We start from the raw sequence: 19,769 nt of genomic DNA on the forward strand, positions 1-19,769 counted from the left end.
CCAACATCAGTGACCATTGGACATTTGGACCACTCTTTATCAAAGTGGGGACCGGAGACCCCCAGGGGCCCTTGAGGGATATCCCCAAGGATGTCCCCAGCAAAATGAAAACATAAAATCTTTCATAAAATCTGCAATGTTTGCAAATATCCTCATATCTCTGTCTCTGGCACAACATATTTTCAAATGGGGGTCCCACGGCCAGATGCATATCAATTTGTGAGTGCTTGACTGTGCTTGACTCTGGTTTGGACATCATCCGTCAGTAGAGGAGGTCCAGGGCAGAGATGGTGGGCTCCTCTGGGACTTTGATCTCCTGCTCAGTAGAGGAGGTCCAGGGCAGAGATGGTGGGCTCCTCTGGGACTTTGACCTCCTGTTCAGTAGAGGAGGTCCAGGGCAGAGATGGTGGGCTCCTCTGGGACTTTGACCTCCTGCTCAGTAGAGGAGGTCCAGGGCAGAGATGGTGGGCTCCTCTGGGACTTTGATCTCCTGTTCAGTAGAGGAGGTCCAGGGCAGAGATGGTGGGCTCCTCTGGGACTTTGACCTCCTGTTCGGGGAGTTTAATGCGGCTCATCGCCACCACGCCGCACACGGCCACGTGCGTCCAGATGCTGGCCACGCCCAGCCAGAAGGACCAGTCCACGTTGTCCTCCAGGACAACCAGCACGAAGAGGCTCTCCCTGTGATTGGCCACGGCCTCCGTCAGATGGTGGCTCTTCACGGACGACAGGAAACACAGAACGCCCAGCGTCCCGAACAGAGCTGGGGAAGGGGGGTGGAGAGACAGGGTGCATACGTTGGTTAGACATACTAACAGAGCTGGGGGGGGGGGGGGTGGAGAGACAGGGTGCATACGTTGGTTAGACATACTAACAGTCCGACAGGCAATAGTCCGACAACACCATTGCTCCCGAGTCCCGACATGTGTGGCAGGTTAAAACTAACCCATGGCCGGGTTAAAACTCACCCGTGACTCCCGACATGTGTGGCAGGTTAAAACTTGTTGCGTTGTAGCCTACTTGGTACAGTCTTTTGCCCTAAATCGCTTTGCCAAAAATAGCCTACCAATATATCTACCAACTCACGTTTGAGCTCCTAGATCTGCTATTATTGGTGAATATTCCGCTGTGGTTAATTGTATCCGCCAGGCCGAAGGCGTGGCAGTGTTATGCACCCTGTCAGTCTGTCTGTGTGTGTGTGTGTATGTGTGTGTGTGTGTGTGTGTGTGTGTGTGTGTGTGTGTGTGTGTGTGTGTGTGTGTGTGAATGAATGAATGAATTTTAGTTTTCGTCTTGTCGTTAAGACCCATCCCTTATGGGATTATAAGACACCAACAACATAAATAAACAATATCACGTTCACTTCCCACACAGAAGTTACACCAAGAATTTGATCAAAACAAAAACAGAACAGAAATAAGCAAAAACATAAAAATAAAATAAAATGCATCACATATAAGTTTTCTTTGTCCGTATGTCCCAAGCTTTCTCTATATATTCTGCTAATGCAAATATCTTCTGTTCGAAAATCCATCTCAGTCGCTCTGCATCACTGTGTGTGTGTGTAACATGGGCCTGTGTAATAGTGCCACCAGGAGGGAGGTTGATTTTTGCTAAACACATTACTACATGATTTTGCCCAAACATCACACACACCGCTACACATTATCTCTAGTCATGTGATCAAGACCGATCTGTCAATTTTACATATTCCTGAGTGCCAAATTCCGAACATTGTTGCCTTACCCACAATAAGTACGCCTACCTGTGTGTGTGTGTGTGTGTGTGTGTGTGTGTGTGTGTGTGTGTGTGTGTGTGTGTGTGTGTGTGTGTGTGTGTGTGTGTGTGCGCGCGCGTGCGCGTGTGTGTGTGTGTGTTTTCGCCACACACCTGCAATAAAGTTCCAGAGATAAAGTCCCTTGTGCCCTTTGATGCTCTGGTAGGGGTAGGGGTTGCGGACGTTGTAGATGCAGAAGGACAGGCTGACCACAGCGAAACCAATGGCAGCGAACAGGAAGAGAATCACCAACGCATGAAGACCACCGCAGTTCCCCCCCAATGTCCGGACGAGCTTGGGAAAAACTGGACAGACACAGACAATTTATAAATTAGGCCATAACTGATGTGTAAGTGTTTGGTTTGGGCCCCTATAGTAGGCTACTGCAGGTCACAAGTTCACAACAGCAGAGAGACGGTGAATGAGAGCGAGAGAGAGAGAGAGAGAGAGAGAGAGAGAGAGAGAGAGAGAGAGAGAGAGAGAGAGAGAGAGAGAGAGTGACAAACAACTCATTCTGCTGGGAGAGGGACCTGCAGCACATCTGGCTGCACAGTATGTGACTGCATGTCACAAAATGAGGGACACTTAGAAAAATATACACAATGACTATTATCTTGACACGAACCATCTCGACACACCACGGACACATTTAATACTGTACATTTTGACAGTATTTTCATATTGTATTGTGAAAATTAATGTTCTATTTGCTTGTTTTCTGTTATATTTTGTATTTATTTTATTCTGTTCGGTTCTTTTGTTGAACTTCATGCTTTGGCAATACTGTAGCTACTACATTCATGCCAATAAAGCTAACTGAATTGAAAAATTGAATTGAATTGAATTGAGAGAGAGAGAGAGAGAGAGAGAGAGAGAGAGAGAGAGAGTTATGCAGATCAGTCAAGATTGAGGTCAACAGAAATGAATGTGACCCATACAATAGCCTAATCTTGTATGTTTCTTATTGACTGAGAGAATAGAGAAAGGCAGTCAGCATCAGCAGCAGGTAGATATAGATGGCAGGCATATCATCTTACTGTAGATTTTGTTGCGTCGGTTCCCCAGCCCGCAGTTCTTGGTCTTCCCTCCCTGAAACAAGCCGTAGTAGATGTGCCCTCTGAACTGATCCAGCTCCGTGCTGGTCGCGTTGACGATCACGACCCCGGTCTTGCACAGGATGCGCCCGGTGACCCAGCGCTCGGTGGAGAGAGCCACGACCAGCAGCACCACGGAGCCGATGCACAGCGCCGAGGCCACCGAAAAGGCGATCCGTTTCCACAAGCTAGGCATCTTACAGCCTCCCCGGGCCGTGCAGGCCCATGGCTCCGGGCGGTAACCCGACCCGGACCCCGGCTGTGTTGTAGCAGCGGCGGCGGAGAGCGGAGGTGAGCCGGCAGAGCCGCGGTGCGCGTTTTACGCGCATTCTTCCGGAGAGTAGTACAACCGACACACGCCGCGTATTGTTGAAGTGCGTAAACAAAACATTGTGAAATAAAGAAGCTGCTTTCTTCTCCTCGACCCCCCTAGATGTGCGCGTGTTGGCGACGTGCGACGAACCTTATCGTATGGCGGGTCACACACACTCACAGTACACAGATCCCTTACCAGAGAGAAGAAACTCTATCCATGCGCTCCTCCCGAGTCACTTGCATGCTCCCAGTCCCTCCTCCTCCTCATCCTATCCTGTCAGTCACCTCCTCCTCCTCCTCCCCTCCCTCGTCTTTAATCAACGGGTGTAATGAGCCTGTTTGTGACCTGGCCTTTCAGACACTGGCACTTTTATTATGCTTGCAGCTTCTCTCAATAGGCTACTGTAGGTTGCCAAATGGCAGCTTTACAACAGTAATAAATTACACCCACCAGTGCTGTGCTAGTGTGCGGCGCCACCACTGACAAAACACAAAAGGTCAGCTCGAGCTGTAGGCCTATAAAATAAAGTAGCCCAATAGTCAGGCTTCAATGAAACGAAACAAATATGTTATTTGCTATTAATTGCATCCTCTCATAAAAATAATTATTTCATGTCCTCCAATTCTTTTCCTACTATATGTTCTCCTGGGTGAAGGTTTCATTGAATAGATCTTTTTGAAGTATTGAACTGCTTGTTGTCTTCACTGCAGTGCTCTTACAAGTTACACATGTGGTAAATGAGATAACTGTAAATCAGTCTACCGGTATATTCACTTCAGTGCTTCTGATGAGGCTCATCGGATGAGCTATTATAACCTATTATATACTCTACCATTCGCTATTTTTTAACATTTTAAAAACGTTTGACCAAAAATGACATAGGCCACTACACCAAAAATATGGATGCCAACAATCTTATGAATCGTACAGAATTTGAATTGAAATTTAAATATAGAATTTTAAACGTAATTTTCTTGTAGGCCTAGGCCTAATGATTTTTCCAGAAGGAGCGAGGTCGCGGACGCTACTTTGAAACCAGTACTGTTCTTATCTAATCCAGTGGTTTTCAACCTTTTTCATGTCCATCCATCCATCCATCTTCAACCGCTTATCCGTAGTCGGGTCGCAGGGGCAACAATCCAGACTTCCCTCTCCAGAGCAACATTAGTGACTTCCTCCTCGGGGATCCCGAGACGTTCCAAGGCCAGTGAGTCGATGTGTTTCCTCCAACTGTGCCTTGGTCTGCCCCGGGGTCTCCTCCCAGTGGGATGTGCCTCGAGGACCTCCCTAGGGAGACGCCGAGAGGCATCCTAAACAGATGCCCGAACCACCGACTGTAAGCTGGCTCTTTTCCAGGCAGCGACTCTACTCCGAGTCTCTCTCGCGTGACTGACCCTTTAAGGGAGATGCCAGCCACCCGTCGAAGAAAACTCATTTCGGCCGCTTGTATTCGCGACCTTATTCTTTCGGTCATGACCCACACTTCATGAGTCATGCCCATAGGTGAGAGTAGGAACCCTTCACCTGGGGTAATGCCTCATTCCCTACCCGGACTGCACAATCCACCGGTTTCCTGCTGAGAAGCATGGCTTCAGATTTGGAGACGCTGATCCTCATCCCAGCCGCCTTACAATCGGCTGCGAACCGGTCCAGTGAGAGCTTTGAATTGAAATTGAATTGAATTGAATTGAATTGAATTGAATTGAATTGAATTGAATTGAATTGAATTGTGAATTGAATTGAATTGAATTTAATTTAATTGAATTGAATTGAATTGAATTGAATTGAATTGAATTGAATTGAATTGAATTGAATTGAATTGAATTGAATTGAATTGAATTGAATTCTGAAGGTCTTGGACCGATGGTGCCATCAGGACCACATCATCTGCAAAAAGCAGTGATGCCACCCTTAGCTCACCGAGCCGTATACCATTTGAGCCACGGACCACCATTTGATGACATTTGGTCTCTCAGATCCCCAAAAATGAATATTCTGTTGTTGGATAAGATTTTGTCCACATGCCACATTGATGTTGTGATAGGATAGGATAGGAGAGGATAGGATTGCGCAGAGGCAAACGTTGATCAAAATAACAATTCTTCTATATTCTCTAATTGTGTAAACTTCTTTTAAATGAAGTAATGCAGATGTTTAACAATAAATTGAACTCTTGAGCGTAAAATGAAACCAAATCCATTTGATGTCATTTTACGCTCTCAGGAGTCTGTAAGAGTCCACAGGTGGTCCCCGGACCACTGGTCTGGTTGAGATTTGAGAACCACTGCTCTATTATAATTTGTAAAAGAAAGTATTGTATCGCGCCCTCTGCTGACAGCGCCGTGAAACCGGTGACGTCGAACGGTGACGCACCTGCTGTCAGCCCAGCTGAGAGAGAGCGAGAGAGTAGTGAGTGGAGAGACTCTCTGGTGAAGATGGCGGACTCTGTGTCGGATGGTTTAGCAGGAGGAGGAGAAGAGAAAGACACGGAGAAGGAGGGCAAGGAGAGGCCGAGGAGGGCTGCCAAACCGGAGAGGAGCAAGGAGAGCGGCGGCATGAAGGAGACGTTGAGCTTCAGCGACAAGAACGGCAACAGAAAGGGCAAGAAACGCTACCTCTCTGGTGAGAGCTAACCCCTCGATCAGTACGAGTGGTACGCCGGAACCCGTGGCCTATCGTATACGGTGACCGTGTCATGGTTTTAATAAAATTCGAGATTTTGTTTTACAAAATGTATCGTGTTATAAACGAAATGGTATTGTATAGTCAAATTGTCTTCGTGCTATTTCTTCTGATTAACGCGGGGGAATCATTTTATTATTCCTTACAAAAGGCATCCATAGCAAAGCTTTAAGAGACTCTGTCTGACGTCACTGACCAGTGTGACCACTTGTGTAAAACCCGGACCTATTTTAGGGAAAAACTTTTTTCCATAATGTGTCACCACCAGATTATGTGACCCGACTGTAACTGTATCAATCAATCCTCGAAACAACAACCCGAAGTCATAATGAGTGAAATAATAATGTGGAATTATAAAATAGCCAACTCGAGTCTGGGCCGGGGCGGTCACACATTTCCCCTGGCCACCGTGTTCGGTGCAACACGTGTTTTAGCCGCTCTGGCCGGCCAGGCGTTTGTTTTGTTTTGTTTTTGTTGGCTCAGCTTCACAGTACACCGCACAGTGTGTCAGTGTGCAGTGGTGTCATCTGGAACACTCATGATGCACTATGCATTGCATTTCCATGCATGCAGAATAGTGCACAACCTTCACGTTGCAGCCAGCCCAGGATGCACGCATATAGCTGCCAAGCTACAGTATGTAGCACGGTCTCCGTAACATACAGTGCTTTGCTTGAACTGTCTGTAATAGTAGCCAGCTAACGGGGGGGTTGGCTCAATTCCCTTTCATGTGCATGTAAACCGATATAGGAAGCCCGACCGTGATCGGCACTGGCTGGTGGTTAGATTAGTTTGATTGCATGATTGAACTTTAATCTTTGGGGTTGCAAGTTTTGTTGCAATGCTGACACACTGACTGCAGCAGTTCTGCAGCTGCTTGATGAGTGAAATGTGTTGGCTGCGAGCCTGCTATAAGGTGGAACAGACTGTATGTACGATTATGTCAGATCACTGATTGAACGTTACATGTGTGACTTGATGTGCGTGTGCGCAAATGTGCATGCGCGTGTGCTGCAGACTGTGCCCACACTACACACATACACTTCATGTACATGTGTGTGTCAGTGTGTGTGTGTGTGTGTGTGGTCTGAGTGAGTCGAGCATGCAAAAAATTGAATGTGTTTTGTACGCTATGTTCTCTGCCCGGTGTCTGTGCTGCGCGTCTGTGCTTGGCCTGTAACTGGAGTTACACAAGCACGTTATTGCTGTGCCCGCCACCACAGTTTACATTCAACTTTATGAAAGTTGTGAGTGTGCTTCCTATGGGATTTAAATTAGTCCCAAACTGAGTCCCAACTATAGCAACTTTTGGGGGGGAGCTTTGGGCAATCTGGAAGTAACTTTGGGAATCTTAAGGTAACTTCTGGAATTTAGGGAATCTGTAGGAATGTATGCTACCATTATTTTTGTATTATCCAACCCAATTGTGGACGTGTGTGTGTGTGTGTGTGTGTGTGTGTGTGTGTGTGTATATACACACATTAATCATTGTCCACATCCTTGGGGTTATTTCAGGCTAAAGGCACAGACGCTATCTTATTATCTGTATTTGTTTTATTGAACCTGTTTTCTATCTCTCTCTTTTTGCTCTTAGTCTACCTCTGTCCCCTCTCTCCTCGCGGAATACTACAACAAAATGATGGCGCACTGCTTTACACAAATAAAAGCACTATGTTATGTCACACTTGTTTCACACGGAATCGAAAGTGATGCCTTCGAAAAGCTCTATCTCTCAGAAAGAGTGCACTGAAGCTTGTGGATCTTCTACTCGTGATGATTTCTTAAGACGCTGTCCTGTGATCAAGACAAGTAGGGCATTCATTTACAGAAAAACACAAAAAAGTTAGAATTATGGAGTGGACTATAGGACGTTTCTGCCTGACAGCAACGTAATGCATCCAGATTCCAGCCTAATATATCAACAACTGGATGTTTTGGAAAGGCCACTGCTAAAAGACCCACGTCCGTTTTTTATTTCTGTCGTAATACTTCTTTCCCACGCTCTTGCCTCCTTTGTGAAGTCTAGTACGCTCTGATTGCCCTGAACTTGACAGACTGCAGTTGACAGCCAGCCTGATTAATTAGTTGAATCAAGACCCGCCACTACTTGAAAGGTCAAGGAAGGGAGAGGGACACCACCGTCATTTTCTCTATCCAGCAATTCCAGCCATCAGATTCGTCACTCTGGCTGGCAGACTCGCACCGGTAGCTTGGTGAAATAACATTGGAGTCTATGAGAGTCGGCTGGACAGCCTACGAACGAACGCTAGAGTATTTCTGAACGATTGAGACCTTTTATAGAGTACTCGGCACAGGAAAATAAAAGAAGACATATCACACATTGTTTTTGGCTGTGTTGCTTTTCGATGTGTACACTTTATTTTTTATAGAGGTATCGAAATGTATGGCAAGACTGTCCACTATTTGCTGTCTGGCAACCAAATCTCGCGATACCTCCGAGACAGAAACTATACCTGCCACTGTTTTAGATGCCTCAATAAAATGATGTACTGTGAACATCGAAAAACAAGTGATTCGAAAACAACCTGTGATATGTCTTCTTTTATATTCCTGAACCTATTGTGTGACAAAGGTCGCAATCTTTTCTGAAATTGTGTTTGTTCACTGCCATGTATTTCATCGAACTTCCGGTGCAAGGTTTGCCGCCCATGAGCGTCATATAGCGCATCTTCCTTCAATAAGGTTCCTTGTGAAAGGTCTGATTCCTGCCGAAAATATTCTCACACCTAGATGATGATGAGCACACGAAACCTCCAATGTTACCATTAACCATTTGTGCCGCTGCGTTTTCCCCCTCTATGTGGCCGTGTGCAAAACGCCTGAGACAGTGAGACACCCGCCTCACCTTTTAGCCGTGGCTGCGTACACCTGTTCCACGGCCATTTCAGACCGCACCGTGCTCCCGGTTGGCAAGCGGCAACTAAAAAGTTGCATTGTGGGCTCGTAGATCTGTTATTTTCGGTGTGTGACACGTTCCACAACCAAATATAGGCTACTGTAAAGCAGGCATAAATGACTCTGTGAGGATCTGGTGGTTATTGAAGTGTCCAGACCTGTCTCTAGTCTGGTGAGCTTCATCAGTGCTGCCGGGCTGTCACGATTGTCAGAATCTTACATGACGATTAATTGTCACACAAATACCGGTAATTGCGATTAACCGCAACGATTGAATTGTGTTTCTCGTCGTTGATCATAATTGGAACATTTTGAATACAATTTTTATTTCTGTTTGGCTTTTAGGCTTCGTAAAAAAAAAAAAGTTGCACAGGGCCGATATGACAAATAACACATATCTGCTATTTAAATAGCAGATCTGCAAGCTCAAAATATGCGACCCATTTTACAGATTGTAAATTGTCTATTTTTTTTAACATTTCGGAAATGTTTTGAAGATATATGAACATTATCCATTAACTTTGAAATGATTTTGAGGATTATGTGCGGCCTAGTGCTGAGCTGTCTGTGTGATCCACAGACCTGTCTCTGGTGAGGTTCATTAGCCAGGAGCTCACCAGGGGATACTTCCTGGAGCACAACGAGGCCAAATACACCGAGCGCAGAGAGAGAGTCTACACCTGCCTCCGCATCCCCAAAGAACTGGAGAAGGTAAGGAATACATGCATTGCACATGCACACACACACACACACACACACACACACACACACACACACACACACAGAGACAATATTTTAGAATATGCTTTGAGAGAAAGGTAGGTATAACTATGCCTGGTTACGTAATATTAATAATTTTCAGTTACGATGCACTGACATAACAATTCAAGTTCTGACATGCAGACTGCCGTTACCACTTGAACATGCTGTTTGTGTGCGTGTGTGTGTGTGTGTGTAGTTGATGACGTTTGGCTTCTTCCTGTGTCTGGATGCCTTCCTGTATGTGTTCACTCTGCTGCCCCTCAGGGTACTACTGGCTCTGCTCCGCCTCCTCACCTTGCCCTGCTGCGGCCTCAGGTAACACACACACACACACACACACACACACACACACACACACACAGCCATTAAAGCTCTATTCACTAGGACAGACCAAGCATCAGACAAAAGGACCTTTTAGGGTCGTTTATGGGCGCGTCACGCTTGGAACGTGCGGCATAAACGGCCACGGCATGGAAAGGCGTTAGGGGAGCCAGCATGGTCATCTAAGGTCAACGCCACACGCAAAGCCACACCGTGCGGCTTGGATGGCCAGGGGTGGGGGGGTGGGGGATGCCATTAGAGGTGCCAGGCTGCCAGCATGGTCATCTTAGATCATCGCCCCGATGAGAACATCTAAAGGGCGTCACTACACACGAGTGTGTAGCATGCCGCTTAGATGGTCAGGTCGTTGGGACTCGGGAGGATGCCATTGGTCAGGTCGTTGGGACTCGGGAGGATGCCATTGGTCAGGTCGTTGGGACTCGGGAGGACGCCATTGGAGGTGCCGGCAGGAACATCTAATGTCATCACTACACGCGACCTTTCAAAAATAGCAGATATACAAGCTTGTAGCGGACCACTAGTAGTCCGTGGACCATCGGTTGAGAAACAGTGGTATGTATAGACATGGGATGCACTAATGTTAGCCCATATCCCCTCCCAACACAACAGTGGTCCCCAGGTTGATTCTTAGCCAGGGTGGTGGTCCCTGGTTCACAGTCGTGTCTTTGAAGCATGTGGTTAGAATGACGGTTTCCCATTTCTTTACACAGTCCTTTGCATTATTGTTGAACTCTGCGAGATCTTTGAAGCTGCAAGGTTTGGGTAGTAGAGGGCAGACAAGGCAGTGCTGCATCGTATGGTCCTCTTCTCCACATTCACAGATGGTTGGGCCGGTTTACATTATTATTATACATTATTGGGGGGGGGGGGGGGGGGGGGAAATAATAATTGTCATTCAAATCAGTCCCAGACCTAGTTATTGGCATTACATGGTTACACATATTACAGACACATACTGTACAGTTGCATGTGGAAATGGGCCCGACGGCCTGTGTAATACCACCATCCACCTCCAGAGGGGGAGCAGAACTCTGTTGAGTCCAGGTCGAGTCAGACTGAATAGCTGCAATTAGAATGGATTAACTCACCTTTTAACGAGCAGGAATAACAAGTAATCTGCGTAACTCTGTTAACTGTGTGTGTGTGTGTGTGTGTGTGTGTGTGTGTGTGTGTGTGTGTGTGTGTGTGTGTGTGTGTGTGTGTGTGTGTGTGTGTGTGTGTGTGTGTGTGTGTGTGTGTGTCCGTGTCCAGTGGTTCGCGGCTGCTGCAGCCGGCCCAGGTGTGTGACGTGTTGAAAGGGTTAATCATGGTCCTGTGCTACACCATGATGGGATATGTAGACTACTCCATGATGTACCACCTGATCAGAGGGCAGTCTGTCATCAAGCTGTATATCATATACAACATGTTGGAGGTACGTACCACCTGATCAGAGGGCAGTCTGTCATCAAGCTGTATATCATATACAACATGTTGGAGGTACGTACCACCTGATCAGAGGGCAGTCTGTCATCAAGCTGTATATCATATACAACATGTTGGAGGTACGTACCACCTGATCAGAGGGCAGTCTGTCATCAAGCTGTATATCATATACAACATGTTGGAGGTACGTACCACCTGATCAGAGGGCAGTCTGTCATCAAGCTGTATATCATATACAACATGTTGGAGGTACGTACCACCTATCATATACAACATGTTGGAGGTACGTGTACTCACACCCTTCGACCTGACGTCGAAATGAAAAAAAAACTATTTTCTTTCTGTTTCTATGTCAGTGGTTCTCATTATTTCATGTCAAGGACCTCAGAAGTTATATGTAATATGCCGCCGACCCCCATCTGAAAATGTGCTGTTCCAGGGATCTCAGATTTGAGTTAAAAACTGAAACTCTGAAAGAATATATATTCAAAGATTTGAGGCACATTTTCACGATTTTTCAAAAATAGCAGATCTACAATTTTTTTTAATTTTAATTTGCCTTTATAATTTAAATCCGATCTGGAGAAACAATCTTTAAATTGTACCATTTAACACATAGACTGCTACAGGTTCTAGCGGACCCTGGCTTACTGGTGCTGAAGGCTTAACATGGGCTTTTTGAACTTTTTGGGGGGCCCACAGCGAGGGGCCTCTTATAGCGAGAATCACAATCGCATAAATAAAAAGAAAGCCCAACTTGTCCACTTCAATTTAAAAAAAAAATTATGATTCTACCATCTTCCATTCTGGAGATATTGACCTTTTTCTAACACCTGCTTTTGCCTGCACGCTGCTTGTGAAAAAAAACAACAGAGATATGGAGGCCTGAAGTTGACAGACATTTCAGTTCAGTTTTTTTAGTTCAAAAGACCGATATAAAATTGAGCACAAATAATATCCTATACAAACCATATACCGAATGAAAGCCCTGAATGTCTACTTTTAGGAGGAAAACAGTACACATTGTACACATATACAGTTTGTCACTAATTGGCTATTGAATGCAGCTTGCGCCCACCAGAGAACTTTAGAGAAGGCATGGACCCGAAGAACTATTATTCACAAAATAAGGCCTATAGCGACATGTACATACTATATACCGTATGAAACAGTAGACTCTCTGCTTTCATAAGAAAAATACCACCCAGAAAAATCACACCCCTGTGAAGTGAGCAGTGCAATTGCACTGCTCACTTCACAGGGGTGTGATTTTTATTATTATTACAGTATTAGTATTTTTCTTATGAAAGCAGAGAGTCGACTGTTTCATACGGTATATAGTATGTACATGTCGCTATAGGCCTTATTTTGTGAATAATAGTTATTCAGGCCCATGCCATCTCTAAAGTTCTCTGAAAAAGATAATTTTAGAGAGCATGGACCTAACAACTAAATATTCACAAAATAAGGCCTATAGCGACATGTACATACTATATACCGTATGAAACAGAATACTCTCTGCTTTCATAAGAAAAATACTAATACTGTAATAATAATAGAAATCACACCCCAGTGAAGTGAGCAGTGCAATGTTGCACTGCTCACTTCACAACATTGCACTGCTCACTTCACAGGGGTGTGATTTTTATTATTACGAGTAAGACGCGCGAACGCGGAAGGCGAACGCAGATCGTAAATTGCAATAACAATTAGAATAAATTACAGACATGATCTGCAGGGTGTCATAGTTAGTGCTTGGACCACGCCAGCTCCATATATGGTCACAAAAGACGCCATCACACTCATGTCACCATGACTCAGCCATAACCATATAAGGAGTCCCCAAAGCAGGACCACGCCATCACACTCATGTCACCATGACTCACAAATCACTCAGCTCCATATATGGGCACAAAAGGGCCAGGTCCACATATACAGTAAGCGGGACAGACAGACACACACACACACACACACACACAGACAGACAGACAGACAGACAGACAGACAGACAGACGTGATCTGCTAGGTCTCATAGTAAGTGCTCATTGCATTCGCAATTACAGTATTAGTTTTTTTCTTATGAAAGCAGAGAGTCTTGATGCACATTATCTGATCATAAAACGGACTTGGAAACTTTCTTCAATCGTAGCCCCATATGTGCCCTCTCCCTACGCTCATTGAACTCATTCTGTGATTCGAGCTACAAACAATCGCAGTAACGGGGGGGGGGGGGGGGGCAACTAGGCTTTGAGGAAATGATCTTGCATAATCAACATTATTGTCGATTGTCGTGTGCCGCTCCAAACATGTCCAGACATACCACTAACCTCATCGATCCAGTCTCGCGTATCTATAAGGTGAGACGCGAGACTGGATCGGATTGTGTCTGGACATGTTTGGAAAAAAAAACAACGACGATCGTGGATGGATCACATCCATGATGGATGCGGCAGAAGCAGAAGCAGCACGCAACGTGTTTGGAAGAAAAAAAACGAGAAAGCACCACCTGTCGTTGCAAGACAAACACCCGTATGTTGCTGATAGACAGATAATAATCGATCCGATTTTGTCCTGCCGTTCATTTTATCACATTAGGTGCAGGGCAGGCTGCTCGACGGTGAGTTTATAATAGCCTGTTGTAACGAGAAAGGGGGGTGGATGGATGGATGCCTTATGATGGATGCGAGCAAAGCAACAGCAGCAGCAGTACGGCTTGCGATCAGCGACCAACGTATCATGGCGGGCCCTCGATAATGATGTGCAATCTGTCCATGACTAACTCCACATGTTATTGGCAAACGTTACGTTATGAAATCAAATGCCGATCGTTGCAGGTTTATATACGGGCAGAGAGCAAATCGCGTTGTATCTTGTTCCGAGAATGAGAGTGAGTGCAAGCCTTGCAGTTGAAAGCAGTGGGGACTCGGGAGTGGGGGGGGAAGTGGAACTGCCAATGCGATCCAAGAGGAAGAGACCCCCCCCCACCATTCTCCCTCGGGAGAAACCATGTAGAAACAGGAGGGGAGGGGGAATCGAGTGTATTCACACAAACAAGAGCATTGTCCCATCCATTTTAGATCCCCTGACATCTGCGTTGGTCTATGCCGGACGGCCGTCTCCAATACGTCGTACGTCCTCGCATAGACCAACCAATAGGCGGTGCCAGACGCTTCTCAGACCAACACCTCTTTTCAGCAGGGGGGGGTTTTAACTCTTTTTAGAGCCGATCGGTGTTACATTATGAGTTGTCCGGGCGCAAATATAGTTGAACCATAGTAATCAATAAAAAAACGTTTTTTGGACCATAAAACGTATAAAAACGTTATGCGCTTCTTGCGCTTGGCTATAATAAAACGTTTAAAAACGCTTTGCGCATTCGATGAGTTAAGTGATATAAATATAAGAGCCAATCATACGTTTTGCATCTTTGTTACAGGCCTAAACATTCTCCCTGCCGATCATGAGAACAACAATCAGTGATCGGTCTTTCTTTATATCTTATATATATAAAAAAACGATTGATCTGAACCTATTTTAGGGCCTAAGAGGCACGACATATTTTTATGTACAACAGTGTTGCAAAAAACCCATTGTAAATATCTTCTGCCTCCCGTCCACTAGGTGGCGGACCGTCTCTTCTCGTCGTTTGGTCAGGACATCCTGGACGCTCTGTACTGGACGGCCACGGAGCCCAAAGAGAAGAAGAGAGCTCACATAGGAGTCATCCCTCACTTCCTCATGGCTGTTCTCTACGTCTGTATCCATTGTGTGTGTGTGTGTGTGTGTGTGTGTGTGTGTGTGTGTTAGTCTTGATTCCAAGTAGTAAGTAATGTAATATTATTACTTTTTCCAAGGAGTAATAACTAATAAGTAACATATTACTCTCAATAAGTAATAAGTAACATGTCACTCTCCTAAGTAATATTTTCATCTTGTGACACCAGTGCGAAATTAAATCGGGCTTATGGTAGATCACCAACTAAATGCCCCAAATGTGAAAGTCACATCAGTAGAAGGGGGCCTAATCTAGATCTCTGGGTGACTCCGGGGGCCAACTAAGTACACCTGTATAGGGTTTTAAGTAAATGAGCACTCAGGGTTTTGCAGTGTGTGCTGTATATGCGCGCACACACCATGTGACTTTGTTGAGGTGTGTTTTCCTGAGCGTCTCCTTTCAGTTCTTCACGCCATTCTCATCATGGTCCAGGCCACCACCCTCAATGTAGCCTTCAACTCCCATAACAAGTCACTGCTCACCATCATGATGTCTAACAACGTGAGTCTCTCCCACACACGCGCACACACACACACACACACACACACACACACACACACACACACACACACACAGTGATGTAAATAGGTTTTCAATGTTTCAATGTAAGGAGTCCCGGGATGCAGGGACTGGTCTTTTAGATGAGTCACAGGGACATTTTATGAGTCCCACTTCAACAACGTTAGGAGTCATATTTTTTCCATATTTACAAATTGCAACATTTAACTCCCATTTCATGTTATATGGTTATAAATGTGGGTTATATTATTCATTTAGAAAACAGAAGAAGAAATGATTATTATAACTAAAGCTAGCAAAAATAAACTAGAATAAAAAACAGTACAGTAAGATGCAGAGGTCGTTGTTTTTTTCCCCTTAACTATAAACTGTGCAAAATGCACCCTATTTTAATCTCTGCACACACACGACGGGTTGTCATCTCCCCCTCCTAATGAGGAGAGGAGTCATTACGACGATGTCCCACTTTCATTACTTTTGACAGCTAATTCTGATAATAGTCTCAGCTGGTCTTTACACGAGAATGGTGTTCATAGAAAACGGCAAAATAAAGTATCGTTTGCTGGGGTCCCTTTAGACGAGACCGGTGTTTTCAGGAGGTGAAAACGCAACAAAGTGAAACCACCTCCCAGAGTGGAAATCTTTGAGAACGCCGTTTTATCCCTTCTCCGTGTAAACAGGCAAAACGGAGAATCCGCAAAACGTATGAAATCATGGCTCACGTTGGCTGTTTATTACATTGATGCAGAGCCATATATGATATAATGGAGTTCCTGAACAAGCCTTCATTTATGTAGCCTAATGTATTATAAAATATATAACCATCCCGGTGCGCGCTCTGCCTGTATGCTCTGGGCTGCCTGACAGCCTGTCTGACTGTGTCACCTCGACGCGTTAGTAGAAAGCAGGCAGCGAGCGACGGCCACAACCACGTTGTGTTCTGGAAGCAAAACCCTGATACGTGAAGGGGTTCTTCTTCTTGTAGAAAATAACATTGTATTCATTAAAGGACAACTTTAGTTTTCTTTTTCAACCAAGGTTCATGTTTTAGGTTGTTAATAGAGAAAGTAAAAGATGAGGGTTAAATTTGTCTCATTTGCTGCTTTCTTTAGTTTTAACGATTTGAGCTATTTCTGACAGGAAGGTGGGGGCATTCGGACATAGGGCTAAATACGTATTTGTTTTTACAACATTTTACAGCGATTTCATTATTATTATTTGCTATAGTCCTACTAGACCCCAAGAAATGACATCTGGCCACAAAAGATCACCGGATCTACTACTAATAATAAAGAAATCTCTATAAAACGTATAAAAAAAAACTATTACATTTTAAATACATATTTAGCCCCATGTTCGAATGCCCCCGAAACGAAAGAAAGCAGCAAATGAAAAGAGACGAGTGGGTTTTTTTAACACCCATCTTTTACTTTCTCTAATAACAACCTAAAACATGAACCTTGGTTGAAAAAAACTAAAGCTGTCCCTTTAAAATGAATAAATCCTATATTATAGATAATTTAGGCATTTAGCAGATGCTCTTAATCCAGAGCGATTCACAGTGCGCAAGAACAACACAAGGTAATACATCAAATGCATAGAAATAGTCTTCTAGGAAGTACTGTACACTAAGAACCTAACATCCGTCTAACAGTAGAATATCTGTATAGAATATCTGACGGTATTAGAACGTTGATGTTCATTTTGTATTCATCCTTAGGGCACCAAATCAATATGGATAGCATTTAGGCTGCCCTGAGAGCAGAATTCAAAAGTGTTTTTTGACAGCAGAAACTGCCTGTCATAATTTCACCCCCTCCCTATCTAAAGAGTGGACAGTATTAGGATGTTGATATTGATTTTGTATCTTAGGGCCCCAAATCACACTTTGGAACGCCATCTATAGCTTTTAACCCATTTTGGGCGGGAACCCCTTTTGGTGTTTTAAACATTGTTATAATTTAGCTATTGAAAAATAGCAGATCTACAAGCTCATATCGCTCCACCGAGTGGCACGCTACGAGCTTGTAGGTCTGCTATTTTTGAAAAATCGTGAAAATATTTATTTCCAAAAACTGGAGGATTTAGAAGATTTTTTTTATTTATTTCGAGGTCAGGCCAAAATGGATTAAGATGCATATCAGTCCTCTTCCCTTTCCGCTCCCATGACAGTGTTTGACCGTGTTTACACTGATGTGAAAGCCATCATTAATGTCTGTCTGTCCTCTTTGGCAGTTTGTGGAGATAAAAGGGAGTGTGTTCAAGAAGTTTGAGAAGAACAACCTGTTTCAGATGTCCAACAGTGGTGAGCAGTGCAAACAACTAATCAACTCTTTATGCCATTAACCACACAAGACCTATTTTCAAGAACATAGGATCTACAAGCTCACAACACATCCCGGTTGAACAAGTTGTGAACTTGTAGATCTGCCTTTTGACAAATATTCTAAATGTTGTATCGGTGTTGGCCCAGAATTTCCAATTGATGCCTCCATTTATGTCCAGGCATTTGATCTCAGGGTTGAAAATGTAGGCAGATGAGTTCTGTGTGTGTGTGTGTGTGTGTGTGTGTGTGTGTGTGTGTGTGTGTGTATGGGCATGCGTGCGTGCGTCCAGAAGTAGGTTAATCCTGGATTGATGTGTTGTGTTTTGTGCAGACATAAAGGAGAGGTTCACCAACTACATCCTCCTGCTCATCGTGTGCCTCAGGAACATGGAGCAGTTCTCCTGGAACCCAGGTAACCATCACACTGCAGCCTCATTGTCTCCACCAGGCCGAAGGCATGCGGAGAGAGTATGTTTTGCACTCCGTCCGTGTGTGTCCGTCCGTCCGTCCGTCCGTCTGTTATCAGCTAATCTCCGGCACCGTTGGCCCGATCCATGCCAAACTTTGCACACACACTCCCTGGATGCCAACGATGAACCTCTGCTCCAAATATTCCTCAACGGTCTGTTGTAGCGCCACCATGAGGCCGATTTAGGCAAAACACATTTCTGTAGATTACTCTTACACATTTTATCCATACATCACACAATTCGATATACACTATCTCCATAGTCATGTGATCAACACGGAGCGGCACCATTTCCCATCTTCCATCCTGATTGGCTAAGATTGGCTTCCAAAGCTCACACGATTGGTCTGTTTCGAAAAAATGCCACAAATCACAAACACTGTGCAATTTCCGTGAAATTATACACGCACATTTCCACTAGGCCGAGGACGACATGCCACAATTATTTTCCCCAAATCAGCCTCACGTGGCGCTATAACAGGCCAATTCCTGTTTAGCTATAACTGCATTGATCTGTATACAACTTATGTATGCACTCCCTAGAGGCCATGGAAAAACATTGTCCCTGCATCGCTCCACATCTGCCGGTTATAGCGCCACCATGAGGCCGATTTCTGCAAAACACATTGCTTATGTTAGTCGCACAGATTTAATCCAAATCTCACGCAAATCGGTCCACATGATCTCTGTAGTCATGTGATCAAGACGAGTCTGTTGGATTTCTCAGATTCTACACTGATTGGCTAAGATTGCCTTCCAAAGTTTTCAGGAGTGGCCCGTTTCGTTCAGAATGCTGCACATGTCCTGCTCATCCAGAATTCTATCCTCAGAGATGCGTATGAGTGATCTGGCTCTGCATTTCCTCAATAAAATGAAGAAAAGTGTTGCAAAAAACTAAACCAGAAAAACATAACCTAAACATTTTGCCAAACATCTCACACAGTCCTATCCTCCTGGTGGAGACCTGTGCCCAGAAGGGCATCTCACAGAGTCCTATCCTCCTGGTGGAGACCTGTGCCCAGAAGGGCATCTCACACAGTCCTATCCTCCTGGTGGAGACCTGTGCCCAGAAGGGCATCTCACACAGTCCTATCCTCCTGGTGGAGACCTGTGCCCAGAAGGGCATCTCACACAGTCCTATCCTCCTGGTGGAGACCTGTGCCCAGAAGGGCATCTCACACAGTCCTATCCTCCTGGTGGAGACCTGTGCCCAGAAGGGCATCTCACACAGTCCTATCCTCCTGGTGGAGACCTGTGCCCAGAAGGGCATCTCACACAGTCCTATCCTCCTGGTGGAGACCTGTGCCCAGAAGGGCACTTTGTCTAGTTCTGACTGCACTGCACCTCAATGCTTCACCGCAGTGCT

At 45.0% G+C, this 19,769-nt stretch overlaps 2 protein-coding genes across 2 annotated transcripts in view; one reads left to right on the top strand and one right to left on the bottom strand.

Moving 5' to 3' along the window:
- Nucleotides 1-182: 182 nt before the first annotated feature.
- On the bottom strand, nucleotides 183-3,358 carry clrn2 (clarin 2). Its single transcript, XM_080759170.1, has 4 exons — nucleotides 2,815-3,358; nucleotides 1,891-2,082; nucleotides 546-763; nucleotides 183-313 (listed from the first exon to the last, which is right to left on the bottom strand). Exons 1-4 carry the CDS (start codon nucleotides 3,065-3,067, stop codon nucleotides 263-265), a joined length of 714 nt encoding a protein of 237 aa, XP_080615296.1. The 5' UTR covers nucleotides 3,068-3,358; the 3' UTR covers nucleotides 183-262.
- Nucleotides 3,359-5,612: 2,254 nt separating this feature from the next.
- The window catches only part of LOC308312467 (transmembrane anterior posterior transformation protein 1 homolog), a 22,340-nt gene continuing 8,183 nt past the window's right edge, over nucleotides 5,613-19,769 (top strand). Inside the window, exons 1-9 of the mRNA XM_080759074.1 lie at nucleotides 5,613-5,809; nucleotides 9,366-9,496; nucleotides 9,744-9,862; nucleotides 11,141-11,303; nucleotides 14,936-15,071; nucleotides 15,493-15,590; nucleotides 17,844-17,913; nucleotides 18,266-18,360; nucleotides 19,378-19,705. Of these exons, the coding sequence (XP_080615200.1) occupies nucleotides 5,623-5,809; nucleotides 9,366-9,496; nucleotides 9,744-9,862; nucleotides 11,141-11,303; nucleotides 14,936-15,071; nucleotides 15,493-15,590; nucleotides 17,844-17,913; nucleotides 18,266-18,360; nucleotides 19,378-19,705 (1,327 nt within the window). The 5' untranslated portion in view covers nucleotides 5,613-5,622. The remainder of the gene's footprint in view (nucleotides 5,810-9,365; nucleotides 9,497-9,743; nucleotides 9,863-11,140; nucleotides 11,304-14,935; nucleotides 15,072-15,492; nucleotides 15,591-17,843; nucleotides 17,914-18,265; nucleotides 18,361-19,377; nucleotides 19,706-19,769) is intronic.

Source organism: Protomyctophum bolini (assembly GCF_963924005.1).
Source record: "Protomyctophum bolini genome assembly, chromosome: 3".
Classification (NCBI taxonomy): Eukaryota; Metazoa; Chordata; class Actinopteri; order Myctophiformes; family Myctophidae; genus Protomyctophum; species Protomyctophum bolini.